General features: G+C 43.6%; 1 protein-coding gene across 2 annotated transcripts in view; it reads right to left on the bottom strand.

Moving 5' to 3' along the window:
* FNTB (farnesyltransferase, CAAX box, beta) overlaps positions 1 to 21,318 on the bottom strand; it is a 67,821-nt gene extending 46,503 nt beyond the window's left edge. The window contains exons 1-2 of one of the 2 annotated variants that reach the window (XM_030319319.2): positions 20,993 to 21,318; positions 5,890 to 5,954 (exon numbers count right to left, since the gene is read on the bottom strand). In XM_030319319.2, coding sequence (XP_030175179.1) covers positions 5,890 to 5,954; positions 20,993 to 21,136 — 209 coding nt within the window. In that variant the 5' untranslated portion in view covers positions 21,137 to 21,318. The remainder of the gene's footprint in view (positions 1 to 5,889; positions 5,955 to 20,992) is intronic. The other variant, XM_030319318.2, reaches the window with a different exon arrangement.
* Between the last annotated feature and the right edge of the window lie 1,514 nt (positions 21,319 to 22,832).

The raw sequence follows: 22,832 nt of genomic DNA, 5'->3' as shown, positions 1-22,832 counted from the left end.
CCCGCCGGCCAAAGCTGACCTTCATGGTGGGACTGAGGATTCTGAGAGAGCCCAACTAGGCACCTAAGCGTGCACCTAAGTAAATCCCTCCTCTTCCTGGGAAAACGGCAACAGGAAGCCTGGAGAAGAAACTCTTTTCCTTGTCTTCTCAGCACTCCTCACTTGACAAGCAAGGGGCCTTTCAGTCACTACAAAGCGAAAGACCTCAAGGGCAAATGCTTCCCTGCTGAGTCTGACTGACTCTTCAGGATCCTGCCTCTGGACACTTGGAACCTCACATGCCCAGAAACACCTAATTGAAGGGAGTCTCACTCACCTTTTATGCAGCACTGGGCTGGCCCCTGTGGGCAGGTTCCCCCACAGCGCCCTCCTAGCTGACCCTCACTCACAGCCAGGCCCTAGCAGCCCTACCAGGAGGGAACTGGTAAGTTCCTCTGGCTTGTTTTATCTGAAGACCAGCCACACGCAGGAAAAGAGGAATTCTATGCGGAAAGCATTTCCACCAGGGAAACTATTCTCTTTCATTTTTGTCCACTTAATCATAAATACACACACAGAGGCATGCACCCACATACATGCTAATGCCGATATGTATAGATTACTCTAAAATCTTGCAAAAGGTTTCTTTGTTGGGGTGCCTGAGTAGCTCAGTCAGTTAAGCATCCGACTTCAACTCAGGTCATGATCTCATGGTTCGTGGGTTCGGGCCCCACATCGGGCTCTGTGCTGACAGCTCAGAGCCTGGAGCCTGCACTAGATTCCGTCTCTCCCTCTCTCTCTCTCTCTCTGCCCCTCCCCTGCCTGCGCGCTCACTCGCCCCCCCCCCTCAAAAATAAACATTTGAAGGAAAAAAAAAAAAGGTTTCTTGGTTTATATAGAACTTCAAGGGCCACAATGCTAATTGACTGAATTTCAACTTCTCTGAGGCTTATGATTGTTTTAAATTAAAGGGTCATATATCCAACTTCTTTTGGCCAGCCACAAATTGTATAAGAGCCTTACTGTTTTGCACTCAGCTGTGTCCCCCAAAATTCATATGTTGAATCCCTAACCCCTAGTATGATTGTATTTGGAGACACAGTCTTTAAAAAGGTATTTAAGGGGGCACCTGGGTGGCTCTGTCAGTTAAGCATCTGACTCCTGGTTTCAGTTCAGGTCATGATCTCATGGCTTCGTGGGTTCAAGCCCCGCACCAGGCTCTGCACTGACAGCGTGGAGCCTGCTTGGGATTCTCTCTCTCTCTCCCACTCTCTCTCTGCCCCTCCCCCACTTGTGCTGTCTCTGTCTCTCTCAAAATAAATAAACAAACTTGAAAAAAAACCAAGAAGTATTTAAGGTTAAATGAGGTCTGGTGACCTTATAAGAAGAGGAAGAGACACGAGGGAGGAGCATACACAGGAAAGGCCACGTGAGGACGAAATGAGGAGGCGGCCACCTACAAGCCAAGGAGACAGACCTCAGGAGAAACCACCCCTGCTGGCACCTTGATCTTGGACCTCCAGCCTCTAAGACGGTGAGAAAATAAATTTCTGTTGTTTAAGCCACCCAGTCTGCGGCATTTCATTATAGCAGCCCTAACAAACTAATACCCTTGCCATTCCTTTATTCTCAATTCACCTCTTCCAAAAATCTTTTCTGTGTAACGAGTTAAAACCAAAAAGCTAGGGCTCCTTCCCTTTCCTTCCTGAATAAGTCAGCCCTAAACCCGTGCAATTAGGTGAAGCAGAACAACACAGGCTCTGTGCAGGAGTGGGGCGGCGGGGCAGGGAATCCAAGTGGATGAGAGGGCCATCTGTGTGGCTGTGCAGAGGGGGACAAGAGATGGGGACACACAAGAGAAATGATCAAGTAAGTAAACATGCTAAAGATATTGGGAGTCCAGTTCCGCTGTCCAAAAAGGAACTTAGAAATATATGTAATTGTATATTGTAAATACAACTTAATTTCTTACTATGGCTTGAATCCCATTGCGTTTCAAGACCCTTCGTGATGTGCCTCTACCTACTTCTCTCCAACCTCAACTCATGCCCTCACCAAGCTCCAGTCACACTGCCTTCTTTGTGCCCTTTTCTTTGCAGTCTCAGGACTCCAGCTAATGCTGTTCCCTCTGCCTGGAACACTCCAACCACCTCCCAAACTGACCAACTCCTACTCTCCCTCTGGGTCTCATCCTGAGAGCCACTTTCTTTGAGAGGCCTTCTGCTATAGACTGAATGTTCGTGACCCTTCAAAATTCAGGTGGAGATCCTAATCCCCAGTGTGATGGTATTAGGAAGTGGCATCTCTGGGAGGTGATTAGGTCATAGGAGTGGAGCCTCATGAAGGGATTAGTGACCCTATAAAAGAGGCTCCAGAGAGCTCCCTCACCCCTTCCCCACGTGAGCACACAGTAAAAAGATGGTCATCTATAACCAGGGAGTGGGCCCTCATCAGACATCAAATCTGCTGCTGCTTTGATCTTGGGCTTCCCAGCCCTAAAAATAAATGTTTGTTGTTTAAACCACTCAGTCTATGGTAAATTGTTGTAGCAGATGGAATAGACTCAGACACATTCTCTAACTTCCCAACCTAAAATACATCCTCTCTGTTCTTCTCTCAGAGCCTCCAGTTCCCTTCTTTGACACTCATCCCATTGGTAATTCTGTATTTGCATTTGTTTGTTTAATGGCTACCTGCCCCATGAGGCTGAGAGCCCAGTAGGGGCAGGACCTGGGTCAGCCTTGACCACCCTGTTTCCCAAGAGGAAAATTACATGTGAATATGTGTGTGTGTGTGTGTGTGTGTGTGTGTGTGTGTGTGTGAGAGAGAGAGAGAGAGAGAGAGAGAGTGCGTGCTTAGTTGATGCACTTCAGATTTCTCACTAAAGCTAATGTAGTAAGTGGAAAAGAGTAAATTCACAAGTGTGTGGAATAGTGAGAATAACCACGGGGAATGAAAAATTAACTTTCACGGGAAAGCAGGCTACTGGCAAACAAAAGTGTTGAAAGCATCTCACTCCAGGACAGGATGCAGGTTTCACAGTTTTAGAGAAGGAGGGAAATCATTTATAGAATAGGGAATAATTGTAGGATGGATCAACATTCAGCTTCAGCCTTGAACTTCAGCCAAATCTGGTAGATATCTGGCTGTGGCACTGGAAGGTTCAATAGGCAAATGTCTCCCTCAGCATCATTCCTAGCATCCCTGGACCTGTCTGTGCATGGTCAGTGGTCCTGAGTGTGTGTGCGATTCTATCACACGGATCGGTATCATACCTCAAAGACAAACAAGCCATGCCGTTTAGATTTATTGCTAATAACAGAATATTCAGCTCAGCTAAAAAAGAAGCTTTGTTCCTGCATTGTGTCACGCTTTTTACATTTGACATCTAAAACGTTGAATATTGAAATTGTGAGAATATTTTAAAAATTTGCTAAATTTTCAGGTTTATTCTTTCATCCTAGAAGTTTGTTCTAGGATGTGATATCTGGCTTTAGCCTTCTATTGATATGTTGATTTATATCCACCATTCACTCAGCCATTCAGCAAAATATGTAACATCTCTAACATTAATTAGTGTGCTGTGACATAATGAAATGTTTACTGGCATCCTTTAAAACACTCATTTTTAGAGGCAACAATGACAAAATGGGAAATGTCAGATTCCTGAAATAAACCCAGAGCCCTGATATATTCTCTTTCTAAGAGGATCCAAACCCAAGAGGAACATTTTTGTTTTCCACCCACACCTGACCTAAGACCTCTGAATTCAGGGATTTAATGGTTTTATTGTCCTCCACAACCACTTCCAAAACACAACTTCTTCCTTCCAGACTATGTAACCTCCCATTCCCCCTCAGAATAAAAGAAAAGTCCCAGGGCTCTATTCTGATGGTGGGTGGAAAGGGATGTCAAATGATCAAAGGTCCCTTTGGGGACCCTGGGGACATGTATGTGTGCACAGAGCCTTAGACAGTAGACAGAGACTCAGCCCAATCAGGTGAGTCACCGGGGAAGCAACTGCTAAACACAAAGAGCCACCGAAAGCAATCACGCCCCTCACCACCACCAAGTCCCTCCGCCTCTGGGGAAGCCTCCCCTGGACTGGGCAGAGTTGGTGCCCACCTGCCCCCTTCAGCTGTTTATTTACTTTTCTGTAAAAATACTCTGCTTTATCTTTAGCACAAATGGTAGATTACTTCATATATTTTTCTGTATTTTTAGTTTTCCATTTAATATATCTTAAGAGATTATTCTAAGATAGAAACCATATTTAAATAAAAACCTGGAAGAAAATAAATGTTTTTAAAAACCTACTTAAAAAAAATCTTTGGATTAAAAAATTTTTTTAAAAAGTGGGGGTGGGGGGGCGGGGAGAGCACCTGGGTGGCTCAGTCGGTTAAGTGTCTGATGTCAGCTCAGGTCAGGATGCCACGGCTCCTGAGTTTGAGCCCCGTATCAGGCTCCATGCTGACAGCTCAGGGCCTGGAGCCTGCTTCAGATTCTGTCTCCCTCTCTCTGTCCCTCCCCTGCTTGCACTCTGTCTCTCTCTCTCAAAAATAAAAATAAAGGTTTAAGAAAAAATTAAAAAATTTTATTATTTAAGTAGAGGTGACATATTATGTTATATTAGTTTCAGCCCCCGAGCTGTCTAAACAAATGAGCTTCATTTCCTAATCTCCAGCTGTGGCATTCATTTATTGAGGCCTGACCTTTAGGTTAACACAGAGATTTAGTTTAGCAGTTCGGGGGAAAACGCTCCTTTCATTAGTTGGTAATTTCCCTCTTTCTTTCCCCAGGGAAGAAAAACAAAGATAACCTTCCTACCTGCCTTTCCCTTTTTTCCAATTTGCCTTTTCCAATGATTTTCTGCCTTGGCTCATCAGAACTTCCGGAAGAAAATCTCTTTTTCAAGGAAATAGTGGCACACTACAATGGTGGGGAATAAAAGCCACAAGGTTCACTCAGGCTAGAACCATGTGTCACGCTTCAGTCAGTGAAGGCACCCAGGCGCAGGGGCTTGGGCAGGGGCACCTGCCCTCCGCTCCCTACAGCCAATCAGCCAGCAGCCCCGCTCGCCTTGGCCCAGAGATGGTCCAGACAGCCTGCTGTGTCACTGAGGTAAAATGATGGCCACACACAGCTTCAGACTACTGATCCATCCTGATGGCTGGAAAGGAGATACAGTCCGGTTCTAGAGGAACAACTCGTGACAGGAAGAGGCATGCTAATAAAGGGAGGAAAGAACCTCAGAAAGCTCTAGTGTGATACGGTATAAGCTAGAAACAAGAGAAAATACAGGTTCAACTTAACTAATAAGTTTCTGCTTATAATCCCCTTTTTGGAATCTCTGACATCAAATTGCTTAGAAAACTTTAACTTGCTAAGTGCCAAGGAAAGCAAAACGGCGCTGTTTATTTTCTCCCCAGAAACTGAATCCCTGAGAGCAGCTGCACGCTTAGCAACAGGGGCCAGGCTGGGAGAAGCCGCAGCTCGGCCCATCCTCCCATCAGATCACAGCATACATCGAGAGAATCCATCCTTTGCTGCCCCCTTGGGCTCTACGTCTGTTTCAAAGTATAATCCGAGAAAGAAAACCACCAGAGTAGCAGGTCACAACTGAGCAGCAGAAACATGAATTTCCTCTCCCCATCTTCAGAGCTCAGAGTTCAGGCCTTGAGGGGTACCCCCACGTAACACGGGCTGGCTCAGCGTGAGGGGAGCATCTCCTCTAAACCACTAACAGAGGAAGGGCTTGGGGTCACATGCTTATCCAGGGGGCCACAAGGTCAAGAAACCCGTCTCATGGCAGACTTATCCCCAAGGTTGAACAGGCTCATGGAGGAAAGAAGAAAGACTCACAGAGGAGGGGGTGTTCTCCCAGATCCCCTCAAACTCCTAAATGCTTACCTTGGTACAAGGTGGTTGAACTTGTAAGAACTGAAGACGTCTTGGATCTTCTCTTCTACTTTTGCCTGGTAAGAACGCAGGAGATGGGAGAGAGAGAAAACAAATACCGATGAGCCTCTATCAACTTTTTCTTCCTGTTGCCACAAATGCCCATTGGTTGCAGTTGCCTGGTGTGGTTTTGTACTTCACGATACTGTAAGACTAGAAACAGGGACTCGGCAGGGTGACAGGCTCAGGACAGAAGAAACAGAGAATGATCTATACCAGGCTGGCATTACAATCGACTTATGAAGTAAACCATCCAAATATCCAAACTAATGGCAGTTCTGGAGTTTGGCACACTGGCATCAGTTACTTAGGGAGCAGACAAGGCTTGCTTGAGAGATTTACGTTCGCCTGCTCTATGAAGTTCTTTAGGTGTCCACTTAACTGGCCATTCACAAATACAAAATTAATTCCTGCCAAGGGTCATACTCCTTATTGGCAGATTGAACCGTTTAAATACAGATTGAACAGTATTAAAATTCCCTAAGGGATTTACAAGAACATCATCGATCACTGAAACACCAAAGAAACAGCACATCTGGTCATTGGTCCTAAGTCACGGAAAGGACTCCACAGTCCCATAACATGAAGGATCTCGGAAAATCAGGTCACAAAAAAAAGCGGATCCCCCATTTCCTCTGAAGACCTATCACAACACGGTCACACAGTTCAGCTTCTGTAAGGAAAGGGTCCAGCAATGCAGGAGTGGATTGGTTAACAGGATACAGGGTTTCTCCTTCACTGGCATCCCTGTTCTTTGTAGTGAGGCATGTCCTCATTGAGGTTTCAAGACACATAATAATGTCCTCTCTGGGAATTTCAAAATGTATTCTTTATTTCCGAATCATCCACCGAGTTAGAGCATCTAGTCCCTTGACGTGTGTGCAAGAATTATTTGTGATGAGGAGGGGAGCGCTGATGTGAATCATCTAAATGGCAGCCAGTCTCAAATCATTTATACTTGGTTTTAGGATATACTTTGGTATTTGCCTCCGAACATGAGTTTGAGGGATAATCTGGCTAAGAGTTCACAATACTTCAAAAAACAGAAGTCACTGTGAGAATCTGACTCAGGAGGTATGAGGAAGTTGTCCCAATTCTTCACTATTCCTTTCCGAGACACTCACACAGGACTAACATCAAGCACCAGCCTAAATGGAACACAGACTGCATTTCTTAATTACACCTTCCTTAGCTATAAGCTGAAAGGACAGAAAAATATACAAAAAACATACGTCAGTAAGATCATAAAGATTTGCCTACAATATACTGTTAGAGCTAAGTGAATTGATGAGTTCTGAATGAAACAAAACCAAGTGGGAGGAAAACTCACTTCCTTTACCCCAGTACAAATCCACACGACTTAGTAATATTCCAGGGCAAATGGATGAGCCCATCACTTCCTTAGCATTCTGACATTGAGACCCCTAGGAAGAAAAGCATTCAGCCAAGAGACCCACCTCAGCTCCCCCTAGTACAACACAGCAGCCAAGTACTAGATGAGGGAAATGGAGGTTTATCGCTAAACTTGGACACCTGACAGACATAAAGCAGAAAGTGCTTAAAATATTCCCAACACAGTGTCATTTCTCTTCGGATTTCCTAATCACTCTTCTGCAGAATGAACAAGTGATATTCCAATGCAGTTAGTAATGAAATCATGCCTGAAAATCTAACTTATGAATTCTAATAAATACCTGAGTGTTATAGGTCAGCTGTTCATAAAAATGGACAAATAACAATTCCCTTTATCTTCTCTTAAGAAATGGCATATTTTTGGGGTGCCTGGGTGGCTCAGTCAGTTTAGCGTCTGACTTCAGCTCAGGTCATGATCTCGCGGTCCATGAGTTCGAGCCCCACGTGGGGCTCTGTGCTGACAGCTCAGAGCCTGGAGCCTGTTTCAGTTTCTGTGTCTCCCACTCTCTCTGACCCTCCCCCATTCATGATCCATCTCTCTCTGTCTCAAAAATAAATAAACGTTAAAAAAAAAAAAGAAATGGCATATTTTTGGGGCGCCTGGGTGGCTCAGTCAGTTAAGTGGCCAACTTCGGCTCAGGTCATGATCTCACAGTCTGAGTTCGAGTCCCGCGTTGGGCTCTGTGCTGACAGCTTAGAGCCTGGAGCCTTCTTCAGATTCTGTGTCTCCCTCTCTCTCTGCCCCTCCCGCATTCATGCTCTGTCTCTCTGCCTTTCAAAAATGAATAAATGCTAAAAAAAAAAAAAATCTTAAAAAAACTGGCATATTTTTCTTTTTGAAAAAAAATTTGTTTTAATGTTTATTTTTTTTTGATAGAGAAAGACACAGAGTGTGAGTGGGGAGAGGCAGAGAGAGGGAGACACAGAATCTGAAGCAGGATCCAAGCTCTGAGCTGTCTGCACAGAGCCTGACGCGGGGCTCAAACCCACAAACTGTGAGATCGTGACCTGAGCCGAAGGCAGATGCTTAACCGACTAAGCCACCCAGCACCCAAGAACTGGCATATTTTTCTAATGGCTTCATTGAGTATAATTCACACACATCATTTGATTCATTACTTAAGTGCATGATTCAATGGCTTTTGGTCCACTCACAAGAGTTGTGCATCCATCACCACAATCAATTCTAGAACATTTTCACTACCCAAGAAAGAAATGCTGCACCCATCAACAGTCACCCCCAACCCTCCACCCTCCCTAGCCCCTGTCAACCACTCATCTACTTTCTATCTTTATGGATTTGTCTATTCTGGATATTTCATATAAATGTAATCACATGATATACAGTCCTTTGTGACTGTCTTCTTTCACTGAGCATGTTTCCAAGCTTCATCCAGGTTGTGGCATGGACCATTACTTCATTTCTTTTTATTGCCAAGTAAAATTCCATTTTATGGATATATCACATTTAGTTTATCGTTCATCAGTTGATGGGCATTTGAGTTGCGTTCCCACTTTGGGACTATTACAAATAAAGTCACTATGAATATTCTTATACGGGTTTTTTTGGACGGGACATATGTTTTCATTTCTACTTAGATACAGGTAGAGAGACCTAAGGCATGGAATGACTGGATCATATGGTAACTCTAGGTTTAACTCTTTGAGGAACTGTTAGGCTGTCTGTTTTTTTAAAGTTTATTTACTTATTTTGAGAGAGAGAGAGAGAGTGCCAGAGGGGAGGGGCGGAGAGAGAGGGAGAGAGAATCCCAAGCAGGCTCCTTACTTGTCAGCGCAGAGCCCGATGAGGAGCTTGAACCAAACTGTGAGATCATGACCTGAGCCCAAGAGTTGGATGCTTAACCGACTGAGCCACCAAGGTGCCCCTACACTGTTTTCCAAAGCAGGAATACCATTTTACATTTCCACAGGCAATGTATGAGTGTTCTACTTTCTTCACATCCTTACCAACACATGTTATTCTCTGTGGGTTTGATTATACCCATCCTAGTGGCTGTGACGCAATGTTTCATTGATTGCAATTCTCTGATGGCTAATGATGTTGAGTATCTTTTTATGGGCTTTTTGGCCATTTGTATATCTTTAGAGAAATGTCTATTCAGATACTTCATTCTTTTTTTTTTTTATGTTGTCCTTTATTACTGAGCTGTAATAATCCTTATATATTCTAAACACAATCCCTTATCAAACACATGATTTACAAAAATTTACTCCCATTCTATGTGTTGTCTTTAGGAACTGGTATACCTTAGAAAAGGATCACTAGAGCTCACAGTATGGTTTCTAGAGTACAACTTTAACGTTTATTTATTTTTGAGAGACAGAGAGAGACAGCACGAGCAGGGGAAGGGCAGAGAGAGAGGGGACACGGAATCTGAAGCAGGCTCCAGGCTGTGAGCTGTCAGCACAGAGCCCAATGCAGGGCTCAAACCCACGAACCGCGAGATCATGACCTGAGCCGAAGTCGGGCACTTAGCCAACTGAGCCACCCAGGCACCCCTAGAGTACAACTTTAAAAATAATGCTTAGCAATTAGCCTGCAAATGTTTTGACAAACAGTAATGGATTAATATAGAAATTAAAAAGAACTCATCTGAGGGGGCGCCTGGGTGGCTCAGTCGGTCGTGCATCCATCCAACTCTTGATTTCGGCTTAGGTCATGATATCACGATTATGGGATCAAGACCCGCATCAGCTCCTTGCTGGGCGTGGAGCCTGCTTAATAAAGAACTCATCTGGTGTAGAGAAAAATCAAAGTAATCTCCACAACATGCAACATCCTTTTTTGCCTTCCCTTCTCCCCACATAGCCTGCCAAGTGTTATATAAAATCTGAGTAAATTTGTTACTGAGAAGACGTAAGCATTCTTTGCTCTGATTTGTGTAGCAGAAGGAAAGCAGATAAGCTATTTGTATACAAAGGCATTACCATAGCAGGCCAGAGGCTGCTATCCTTAGAAAGGCCAGCTTGAAAGGTTGACCCTTGGATGCTGTCTGGAAACCTGAATTTGGAGACACTCCCCACCATTCCCAGAACTGATGAGTGGCTCACTGTCCCGAAACTGCATACACAATCTTGTTTATGCTGAACAGCTACTTTCTTTCTGGGAGTCTGGAATGTGGAGACGTGCTGGGCAGAAGGTATGTATGTGACGAATCCCCACTAAAAACCATGAGCCCCAAGTGTCTAACAAGCTTCTCTGGTAGACAGCACTTTGCATGTGTTGTTACAATTTGATGCCCGAGAAATGAAGCACGTCCTGTGTGACTCCACTGGCAGAAGACTCTTGGAAGCTTATGTCTGGTTTCCTCCAGACTTCACCCTGTGAGCCTTTCACTTGCTGATTTCGCTTTGTAGGCTTTTGCTGTAATAAATCATAACCACGAGTACAACCTATATACTGAATTCTCTGAATCCCTGCAGTGAATCAACTAGGGATAGTCTTGGGAACCTCCAACACATTAGGAGATTTAGAAATTTAGCCTTTGGGATAGAATTAAGGGAAGCAGTCCTAACAACTGTTTAATATATACAGGCAAGATCTGTAACCAAGTTCCTTTTAAAAATTTTATCAAAATCCTCACTTTAAATACAGGAAAAATGACATTAACTATTAAAAGAAAAAAAAACCAAAGTTACCTCAGTCATGAAAACTCTGAATATATAGTTCTCAAATCAGAATTAAAAAAAAAAATCAGCTTCAATACTGCATAGGGATGCTGAAGCGTGCCCACTTTCCCTGAACTCTCACTTTATCTTGGATTTCCACACTTCCTTTCCACCCCAAAGGAACAGACCATTCTATTCTAGTCAATCTCTCCTTTCAGCATGAGAACCCCAAAAGGCAAGGCAGTTACCAACGGGGACAATACAAAGGCTGATTAACAGCCACATAACAACAGATAATTTTCTTTTGCATAAATAGCAAAGGGCCCATAGGTTCATCTCCCTTGGGCACAGGGCACACAGTTCATGACCATGTTAATGAAAGTGATATGACTCTTTTGGGAGGAGGATGACGGCCTAAAGCATCTGATCTGTTTCAGAAACATTGCTATATGAAACGTTACAAGAAACGTCACCAGGATTAGTCACCAGAAGATTTAGTTTTAAGGGATTAGCTCTTCAAAATTTTTAAATAGCCTGGAAAAAAAAATAACTTTGACTAATTCAAATCACACACACACATACACACACACACGCACACACACACAAAGACATAGAAAGAATCTTGAGGGGGGTGCCTGGGTGGCTCAGTTGGTTGAGTGTCTGACTCTTGATTTTGGCTCAGATCCAGCCCTGTGTTGGGCTCTGCACTGACAGCGTGGAGCTTGCTTGGAATTCTCTCTCTCTTTCTCTCTCTCTGCCCCTCCCCTGCTTGCTCGCTCTCAAAAATAAATAAATAAACTTAAAATAAAATAAAATAAAATAAAATAAAATAAAATAAAATAAAATAAATCCTTTAATCATCTATATGACAGAAATTAGGTAGAGGGTAAACAGATGCTATCAACTGTTCTGTATACTTAATATTTTTTATAATAAAATGTTGGATGACGTGATGAAGGATCAAAACAAAACAAAACACTTAATACCCAAATTTCACCATGACTACTTTATCTAAGCATAAGAAAGATTTTTGAAAAGATGAATACATTTGCAGACACATATACAATGCATCCATATCCTAATCTGGCCTTGACTTTTGTACTTCTGTGGCCATCTTTGCCTCACCCCATTTTAGCAAGAATCCTACAAATTGGTTCAGCCAGCATCCCCCATCCTTTTTTTTTTTAATTCTGAAGTTAACACACAGTGTAGTCTTTTTTTTATCTAATAATTTATTTATTTTTTATAATTTACATCCAAATTAGTTAGTATATAGTAAAGCAATGATTTCAGTAGATTCCTTAATGCTCCTTACCCATTTAGCCCATACCCCCTCCCACAACCGTTCCAGCAACCCTCAGTTTGTTCTCCATATTTATGAGTCTCTTCTGTTTTGTCCCCCTCCCTGTTTTTATATTATTTTTGTTTCCCTTCCGTTATGTTCATCTGTTTTGTCTCTTAAAGTCCTCATATGAGTGAAGTCATATGATATTTGTCTTTCTCTGACTAATTTCGCTTAGCATAATACCCTCCAGTTCCAACTACGTAGTTGCAAATGGCAAGATTTCATTCTTTTTGATTGCCAAGACATAGAGCGTAGTCTTAAGGAGTAGAACCCGGTGATTCATCTCTTATGAATCCCCGATCCTTAATATCTGGTCATCCTCAGTATCTGACTGGGTTCCTCATCCTCCACTGCCCCCCAGTGATGTCTGCTTACCCTGGCCTGTCTTGAGGAGGAATCCTGCTAAATTGAGTTAGCTAGAATTTCTTTCTCCTGACGAGTCCTCTTAGTAGGTTTCCATCCACCAATCCCTCCAGCTTGCTCCCTGACTATAAATTCCCACTTTCCCTTGTATTCAGAGTTGAGCCCAATCTCTCTCCCCTACCACAAACATCACCATGGTAATAAAGTCTTGAATACAGACTTCCTTTTACAAGTGTCACAAGTAATTTTTCTCCTCATAATACTACCTATTGGGATGCCTGTATGGCTCAGCTGGTTTTGGCTCAGGTCATGATCTTACAGTTTGAGAGATCGAGCTCCGCATCGGGCTCTGTCGCCTGGTTGGGATTCTCTCTCTCTCTCTCTCTCTCTCTCTCTCTCTCTCCCCCCCACCCCCGGCTTTGTCTGTCCCTCCCCTGCTCACGTGCGCAAGCACTCTCTCAAAATAAATAAACATTTTTTAAAAACAAAAATAAAAACAAACAAACAAAAAGAACACACCACCACCCACACCCACCAGCAGAGTCACTAAAGTTGAAAAAACCAACAACACCAAATGTTGGCAAGTTGTGGAGCAACCAGCACTCTTATTATACAATGTGGGTGAGGGTATAAAATGTACAACCACTCTGGAAAAGGCCAGCAGTTTCTTATAAAACTCAGCATACACCCACCGCATGATGCAACAATTCCACTTTTAGGTCTCTCCTCAAGAGATGAAATAAAATATATGCTCACAAAAAGACTTCTACAAGGATGTAGCATTGACAGCAGCTAATATCCAAAATCTAGAAGTAGCTCAGTTGTCCAAGAAGAGGGGAATAGATCTTAAAAATCAACAACTGTGTTAAAAAGAAAACCACAGGCCCAAATAAAGTCACTTATGCTAGGCCATGTCACCAACCTGGGGCTTAATCATCTAACCTAACTGCACTTTCAACCTCCCCTAGAAACGTAATCTTAACCAGTCAAGCATTTTCTGGTCAGTGCCAATAAGGTAACTTGTCACATGGGCCCTCTCCATGGACGTGGCCATGGAAAGGGTGACTGCCCAAAATAAACCTTTCTTTCTGTGTATGACTTCTTTGTTCTACTTTTAAAAACTTCTCCCTTTCTGTAGCTCTTTGGAGTTCCTTTCTACCTGCTAGAATGGATGCTGCCCAATTAATGACTTGTTTAATAAAGCCAATTAGATCTTCAAATTTATTCAGCTGAATTGCGGTTTGTTTTTTTTTTTTTTTTAATTTTTTTTTTTTTTCCAACGTTTATTTATTTTTGGGACAGAGAGAGACAGAGCATGAACGGAGGAGGGGCAGAGAGAGAGGGAGACACAGAATCGGAAACAGGCTCCAGGCTCTGAGCCATCAGCCCAGAGCCTGACGCGGGGCTCGAACTCCCGGACCGCGAGATCGTGACCTGGCTGAAGTCGGACGCTTAACCGACTGCGCCACCCAGGCGCCCCTGAATTGCGGTTTTTAACAGATCAGGTGGGATCCAAAGAAAAACCTGTGATGGCATGAGGAGACAATGAGAAGCACAGCCCTGCAAGCCCTTTTGAGTTCATGGTCTTTCTCACCATTCCTGAGGGCCACTGGCAGGCTCCTCTCCGTGGAGCTCCCCATGATTGGCTTCCCAGTCTAGGGTTACTGGTCAGTCTAGCCCCAGGCCTTAGCCCTTGGTTCAATCTGCAATTCCATGTTGGAATCCCTTCCCTAGTTCTAGTCCACAGTCTCCATTAATGGAGTCTGCTGGCTTAATCCAGACTGAACGTTACCGGCGGTATGCACAGGGCCTGCTATGAGCCAATCTGCAGTAACTTCTAAACCCCAGCCCTTGGTTCCGTCTTCAGATTCCATGCGGGGAACTACCGGTGGCAGCTGCAAGTCTCCCTTTGTTTGGAATCAGCCCACAGCCCCCATTCTTTGACGTCTGCTGGTTCAACCTTTTCCCCACTCCCTAGTTCTCTGGTTACTGCTGGTGTCTACAGTTCCATTTCCTCAGTACTGTTGCTTTCTGTTATGTGCACATGAAGTAAAAGCTTAAGTCAAAGAAAAATAATAAATAAATAAACGAATGGGATCCTTAAAATCTAAAGAATTGAGTGCCCACCTTCTGGTGCATCTGCTTATTTCATATCTAAGAACTATGGTCCCAGAAGCCATAAATAGATGTTTATGTTTTGAGTCCTAAAGAACTTGGCTTGGTAACTGTTAGGAGCCCCAAAATAATGCCAGACAGAAAAAAGCCAGTCAGAAGCACAGAATACTCTCCATTCACGGATAAGTGGTAAAAACCAACTAATGCATTTGGTACTTTCTCTTCCACAGCTTCCATCCAAAGCCGGTCTAATGATGCACTAACTTTCATATCATGGACTATCAAGCCCCTTCTTCCACATCTCTCCCTCTCTCCGGAGGGACCCTTCCAAAAAGCAGATTTGCTGCCTGAGACTCATGCTGATGCTGCAGATACAGTGAGTGAAAGAATTATTAGATTCAATATAAGGCCAGGATTTCCCGGGGTGGGGGTGGAAACCCTCAGGAAAAAGAAGTCATTTTATAAGCAATCCTTACAATGTACCTCTTCCTATAGGAAGTCCTCCCAATCCCTTTATTTTAAATACAAAATACCAGTTGGGGTTGATGTATCAGCCTAAAACAACCTCAGTCAAGGTCTGGTTTGGGCTGCTTATAAAAAATAAGCTGATGGTACGAAGGAAAGATGACAAATTAAGCACAGATTTAGCAATTATTCCTGAGGCTACGAACTCACACTAAGCGCCCACTGTAAACCCTTTTAAAGATCATTTTAAAAAGTAAATAGTAGCTGAGTTGCAGTGATCACAGATATACACCTACGGGACACATTGTAAAAGAATTCTACCGTTACAAAATTGGGTAGTTGTAACTTGGGATAAAATTATTCTTACCCATAATCAAAAGGGATTTATCTCAAAAACCTGAAAATGTGCTCTGGAAAAATACATTGGTTGATCCAAAATGTGGCTCCAGCAAGATAAAAATACTAAGGGCAAAAATGTATGTGAAGATTTTGGAGAAAAATTTGTTATAAATAAAGAGGAAAAACACTATTTCTAAACTACTGTGATTTTACAAAGTATGTGATTCTAAATAGGTACATGTATCTAAATTTAAAATGTAAATTTTGCAAGTAGGCATTCGATATGTTCACCTACATACTTAAAAGTACACGTATTTTCAGGGCGCGTGGGTGGCTCAGTCGGTTAAGTGTCCAGCTTCAGCTCAGGTCATGATCTTGTGGTTCATGAGTTCAAGCCCCATGTCAGGTTCTGTGCTGACAGCTCAGAGCCTGGAGCCTGCTTCAGATTGTGTCCCCCTCTCTTTCTCTGCCATCCCCCACCCCGCCCACTTGCACTCTGTCTCCTCTCTCAAAAAAAAAAAAAAAAATTAACATTAAAAAAATACACATATTTTCAAGTGGACCAAACCTTTTTTTTTTTTTTTTTGTCCTTTTTAATAGGAAAAATGGAGGAATTTTATATTTGGAATTGTCTTATAGTTGAGCAACATGGTACATGCTGAATTTCAATAAAGCAAAACTGATTCACCACAGCTAGCCTACTAACCACATAACCAAGCAAAGCTCTGGTTCCTTCTATCAGAAGCACAAAAAACTAATAGGTTTGATCACATTTAGTGACTTGTTTCACCCCCATTTCATAATCGTTCAGAGATTATAACTTGAAACAAGTCAACAGTAGGTGTCCAGGATTCATTCCTGGACCCTTGACGTCCCCTCGGTCAGGATCTGCAGTGGATCTCAACACTTGAAGCCAACTCCTCTGCCTATCTCTGCATCCCTCCCCACCACCCACCCCCAATTCCATTGGCCTCACCCACCCAGCTGATCTAATTTCCTACCACAGCCAACCTGCTCCCTCCATTCCCAGTAAAGTGGAATTTTCCCTCCTAACAGCTCCTCTGACTGGAATAGCTGTCCCCCAACTCCATCCTGTACAACCCAACATTCTCCATGAAACTGTCCTGACGACCTCCTTAGCCCACAACACCCTGGCTTCCACTCCCCAAACCCTTGTGCAACGCAGGCATAACTCAGCACTTACGTGCTCTTGTAAATTATTCTGTGGTTGCTTCAGGTATATTCTTTTTCCTAAGAGAAAATAATTGTGAGAGCAGGAACTAAGACCAATGATCCTTCCAGATACCCTCCACAGTTGATTGTTACTTGACTGAATGTTGTCTAATGACCTCATGCCATTTCAAGTGGAGGATGCTTTGGTCCCTGTTCAAGGACAAACTAAAAGAAAAACAGGAGTAGTGCCTTCTGTAAACAACTCTTTTTGGCAAACCTCTGAGACTGTGCCAGTATTAACCTATGGCCTGAGTCACAGAGCATTTGCCATGGGGTGATTGCGGATAACACAAAAAAAGGAAGATGACCACATCCTGCTTTCTAGAGTTGCAAAAGGTTCTCCATCCACCCAGCCCATCAGTGAAAGAGCTTGTCAAAGTAGAAATCTTTAAAAATACCCAGAACTTGGCCACTCCTCACTGCCTCTACTACCACAGCCCTGACACCCATCACCTGGAGCACTGCAACAGCCTCCTACCTGGTTTCCCTGCACCTGTCCTCACCTCCGCACAATCTCCTCTCAACAGGGACCTACATGGGCCTGTTAAAATACTGGTCAGATTGAGTCAAAAGTCTCAGATCATAGACCAGTCTGACTCCTGGCAGGAAAATAGAAGGCACATTCAAAGTGGGTGATTTGAGGAGAGTTTATAAAGGAACTAGTTACAAAGGTGTGGGCAAACACTCCTTTCCTAAGGGAAACCATAGGAGAGTGCAGTACTCTGGGGCAGGCAACACAGGGCTACTCGGTCCCCTCCTAGGCATGGAAGTGTGAAGAGAAGGAGTGAAGAGGGCACCAGGGAGCTCCAATGGAAGGTGTCTGATAAGAGTCGTGAGTGCCTCCACTCTAAACACCCTGCAGACCGTGCAATCCTGCAGGAAAAGAGTAAATGTGCTGATCTCATTCTCCCTCCCTCTCATCCCCTATCAATACAAACACAGCCAAATACACCCAGAAGACATAAGGCAAGGGAACCTGTCCATGCAGGTGACCTCTTGGGGCACATTTGTAGACAGGGTGGAAAAGGGTAGAGTGGATCTGGGGAGGTAAACAGAAAACTATCCAGCCAAATGGCTTCCCATCACAATCAGGGTATTCGAAAGTATACTTACAATGGTCTGTAAGGCCCTACAAGATCTGACCTTATCTCCTATTCTCCTGTTTACTAATCTCTCTCCTCACAGTGGCTCTCCACTCACCGGGCACTAGAAGGCCTCAGGTCCTTTACACTTACTGCTTTCTCCGCCCAGAATGCTTTTCCCCCAGACACACAGGGCTTGCTTCCTTACTTATTTCAGGTCTCAGTGCAAGTGGCAGGCACATCATCAGAGGCCTTCCCTTACCTCCTTATATAAAACTCTTCTGCTCCTACCCGACCCTTTCCTGGCATACTCCATGTCTCTTATCCTACTTTCTTTTTCTCTACAGCACTTCTAAGTAAATTAGATAGATACATAGATAGATAGATAGATAGATGGATGGACGGATAGATTTCCCCCCATTTTGTTGACTGCCTCCCTGGCCCAGAACAAAGTTTCATAAAGGCACCAGCTTGGCCTCTTTTGTTCACTGCCTTATGTCCAATGCCTTGAACAGTGCGTGGCACATAGAAGGCACCCAAGTAGTTGTTGAATAAAAATGTGAATGAATAGTACAGAAGAATCCATAGCTAAGGGCTCTTTATTGTTTATAGGTTTAAATTCCTATAATCAAAGTGTTGTTGAACAAATAATTAAGTCTCCTGATAATCAGATAGGAATCAGGAGACAAACATTTGTTCCTATTGGCAATGGCACAAAATTGAACCCTGTTGGTAAATCCCTATGAATAAATGGACAGAACTGAAAGAATAACAGTAGTATCTTCTGTAGACAACTCTTCCTGACGAAGTTTCTTATGAATATATATCATCATTAACCTACCAAACTAGTACTTCTCTAAGCCTCGGTTTTCTTGTCTGTGAAATGGAAAAGGACTGAATGATACAATCTATATGGTGGGCATTTAGCACAGAACTGGGACCCAGTAAATGGATACTACTGATTATTAGTGCTGGCACTGAGGTAACCATTAGTATGAGATACTATATCATCTTCCTACTCTCTGGAACCGTTTATCCCAGACTTTTAAAATGTGAGCTGGAAGAATGACACGGAAAAGACATATAAGATGCTCTATTATCGAACACACAGTAGAGCCTAGATTTGAAAGACACCATATTATAACCATGTTCCATATCAGAAACCTAGCTTCCACACCTGGCCCAGGCCTTGGCTGACCCTTTGGCAGCCCAGAATCTTGCTCATCCATTTAAAAAAAAAATTTTTTTTAAATGTTTATTCATTTTTGAGAGAGATACAGAGCGTGAGTGGGGGAGGAGCATAAAGAGAGAGAGGGACACAGAACTCGAAGCAGCCTCCAGGCGCTGAGCTCTCAGCACAGAGCCTGATGCGGGGCTCAAACTCACGAACTGTGAGATCATGACCTGAACTGAAGTCAGATGCTCAACCGACTGAGCCGCCCAGGCACCCCTTGCTGCATCCATTTTTGCATCACTTATTATGCCTAGACATTTAAAATATAAGTGCTAGTGTTTCTTGGCAGGAACTAAGCAGGGGCACTTCACTGAAAAAAAAAAAAAGTACAGGAAAAAGAGAGCAGATCAGTGAAACTCCTGTTAATGTTCCTGTTTTTGACTTGCCCCTTAAACATGGAAGTCTGTTCTGGTCTCTAAATGAACAGACCAACTTCTGATTCCCTTTTCTCTGCTAGTATTCTATCCATATTCTTAAGTGCTGAGTCAGTTCAGTTAACTATATAAAAAGTAACTTAATAGTGTTACATCACATACCAAGGAACAAGCTTGACCTGAATAAACTCTACAGTCTGTTACTTAGGAACACTGCAAAGATCCTGTAGGTTCCATTGGTGGAAGATTTCTTTGCAATCTTTTACAAAAGGTTTCTGTACAAAGACACACTGGTGGGCTAAGCTGGGGGGCTAGATTCAAAAGGTAAGGGTTTCCTTTCAATCCTAAAACCTATGTAGCATAAATTCCAGTTACAATATTCTTTCTGCTACCATGTGTATAATTGTCTATTCAAGTCTTTGTTTTTTTTTTGTTTTTAATTTATAATTATACTTATAGTCATAAATATACAATATGATAACTATCACTATGAATTTTTCCTAAATACAGGATTCCAAATTCAGGTATGAAAGTCAAAGCAGGTCCCTCCAAGGTTAAGCCTGGAGACTGATCTTAATAAGAGATCTTATTTAGAAAGCAGCCTGATGCTTATTTGTTAGTGCTAAAAAGAACCATCTCAACCACTTCTAAGGACAGGCAAACATTTCCACAAGAACTTGGGAACAATTCCAATTGCAGAAAGAAAAGGAAAACAAAACTAGAGTTCACTACTCATTCCTCAAGCGCTTTTCAAAGTGATAGGTTTGAGGCCTCAATGAATGATAAGTCGTCTAAAATTTCATTTTAATTAGCGCTTTTCAAATAGTACTGTTTTCCTGTTTTCCTCAACCAGGCTGTGCCATGCCCATGGTCAGGAAAGGTTTTATTTCTTTGTACTTCCAGCGTTGAACATCGTGTGTCCAATACTTTGCTGGTGCTCAAATAACATGCCCACCCACGAGGTAGGCCCTACAGGATCTGGCCCCGTGGGTCAGTAATTAAACAGATCATGGAATGGCATGACCGCAGTCTGGCCGCTCCTCTTCCCCTCTATGTCCCCAAACTACGAGCAAGGTGAGGAAAGTGCACTATCCATCCGAGAACCTCCCAATGTCCCGGCGGAATGAAACAAGCTGCCTGACCCGCCCGGGGTGCTTCAGTCCTCCAAGGCACAGAACACTATTCTCTCCGCTTCCTTAAGCAGAGAGGACCCAGGTACTGTCCTCTCCTCCAAACCCAACCCTGAGAACGACCCCTCCCCAACCCGGCCCCACAAATGCTCCATTCCCAAGCCGAAGCCTGGGCGCCCAGAACTGCCCAGAGCTTCCCAGAGGGGAGGCGCCGCGGTGCACTGTGGGAGTCGTAGTTCCCCGGTGAGTTTCGCACCCCGACGGCCCTGCGGACCGGACTCTCGCTCCCAGAAGCCCCCGCGCGGGCGCCTCGCTCAACCCGGCCGCCTCACCTGTTCTATGGACGTGACTGTTTCCACCGAGTCGTCCTGCAACCGCTCCCGCGCGTGCTCCGGCCTCAGACTGTACAGCGGCTCTGACCACACAGGTGAGGAAGATGGAGGGCAATAGTAGGTGAAGGAACTCGGAGAAGCCATGATCAGGAGAGCAGCGGGCGGTGTATAGTACTCCCTTCGTCAAACAACAACGCGCATTGAAACTCAAACGGGCTAAGGCGCTACGGAGAGCGAATAGAGTCAAAAAGTCTTTGAACGCGGATTTCTCTCCACCCACCTACACATCTTAAAGGAGAGAGTTATTGGGATGCTTCCGCCCCCCATTGGGCAGAGTTGCCGCTGCAGGAGACTCAGCTTCTTGGCGCGCAAGGAAGGGAGGACGTGTCTGTCCATCTGGATTTCATTTCAGAGAGATGGTGTAGGACGCCTCGGTTGGTTACGCAAAGTAACACACGCACGCAGGCACGCTTCAATATTGTGCTAATTGCCACTTAATTGTAATGACAGTAGTTCGCAGTTTCGAATGCCCAAGAACTGTGAGTGTAACCGTAAAAACATTTGACAGCTCTCCTGACTCAGACACTCTATCACTAACAGAATTCTGGACACCTTTGGGTGCATGACAGCCGCCTGGGGAGAAGCCGGTGGCTTGTCAACGAGGGAATTGCTTTCTCGTTACTGGCGCGATGATGGAGGGAAGGGGCGTTGTAGTTGTTTCCTCCCCCAGGGAGTTACGATGCAGTAGTGGGAAGTAAAGTGCAGTAGCAGGAACAAGTATAAGTGAAACGACAAAGGAAATATTCAGTAGTTTTTTGGGGAGCACCTACTCTATGTCAAACACTGCGCTAGGCCCCAGGAATACAAAAGTGAACAAAACAAACAAGGCTCCTGCCCTTGGGAACCTTAGAGTCTAGTGGAATAGACAGAATTAATGAATGAACACAATATATGAAGATTTGTGATAAATGGTATGAAAGAAAATAACAGGGTCTACAAAAGAGAGGAAAGGAGGAGGGGACTAATTAGAGTGAGTGGTCAGGCCCAGCCTCTTTGACGTCTGTCTGAGACCCAAAAGATGACAAGGAGCCATCCACATGAACCGTATGAGCTCCACTAGAGGAAGGAACAAGTTTGAGAGAACATTGCCACGAATATACATATGTATGTTTATTAATTCTGATAATTTAATCTGAAGGTGTTCAGAATAAAATTTTACTGAGTGGGATTAATCATCATATACACCTCCATAAAAATGTTAAAAGTTGTGATTTTAGGAAAATCCTATTTTGGACAAGGAGTAGAAGAGAATCTCTTTAAGGGCCCACATCAAAAGGACTACATCAAAATTATAATACCAAGAGTCGCAGCAGGGCTATATTAACAGAGGTGCTATATTAACAGACTTTCCAGATAGACTCAGACAACCTCCTGCCCAGAGTACTTTACTCTGTTCCCACTCATTTCCAAGTCCCATGTCTTGGGCCCAAGGAGCTGCGGTGTGGTATTTCACAACCAAATATTCCCCTCTTATCTGTCTCTGGTGTTAAATAGAAGTGCTCAGAAAGATTCTAAAGCTGAGGCTGGGATGGCCTAAAGGCCTCAGGCAGGTAAACTATCACCATGCCCATTTCAGTGATAGTGTTGCTGAATTAAATCCTGTTGGTGGCAGGATGTTTCCAAATCTGAGAATAAGAGGCTCTGTGGGTTAGGGTCAAGGATATGGCTGCACTATACTTCCCTCTCTATTGGTATCTTATTGTCTTTCCCTTAGTTCTGTTTTGGAAAAAAAAAAAAAAAAGGTCTGATAAGGTCTGAGTCACATCTAAGGATTCAGCCT

The sequence above is a fragment of the Lynx canadensis genome, chromosome B3, assembly GCF_007474595.2.
Source record: "Lynx canadensis isolate LIC74 chromosome B3, mLynCan4.pri.v2, whole genome shotgun sequence".
Taxonomy (NCBI): domain Eukaryota; kingdom Metazoa; phylum Chordata; class Mammalia; order Carnivora; family Felidae; genus Lynx; species Lynx canadensis.
This window is presented reverse-complemented; position numbering and strand designations above follow the sequence as displayed.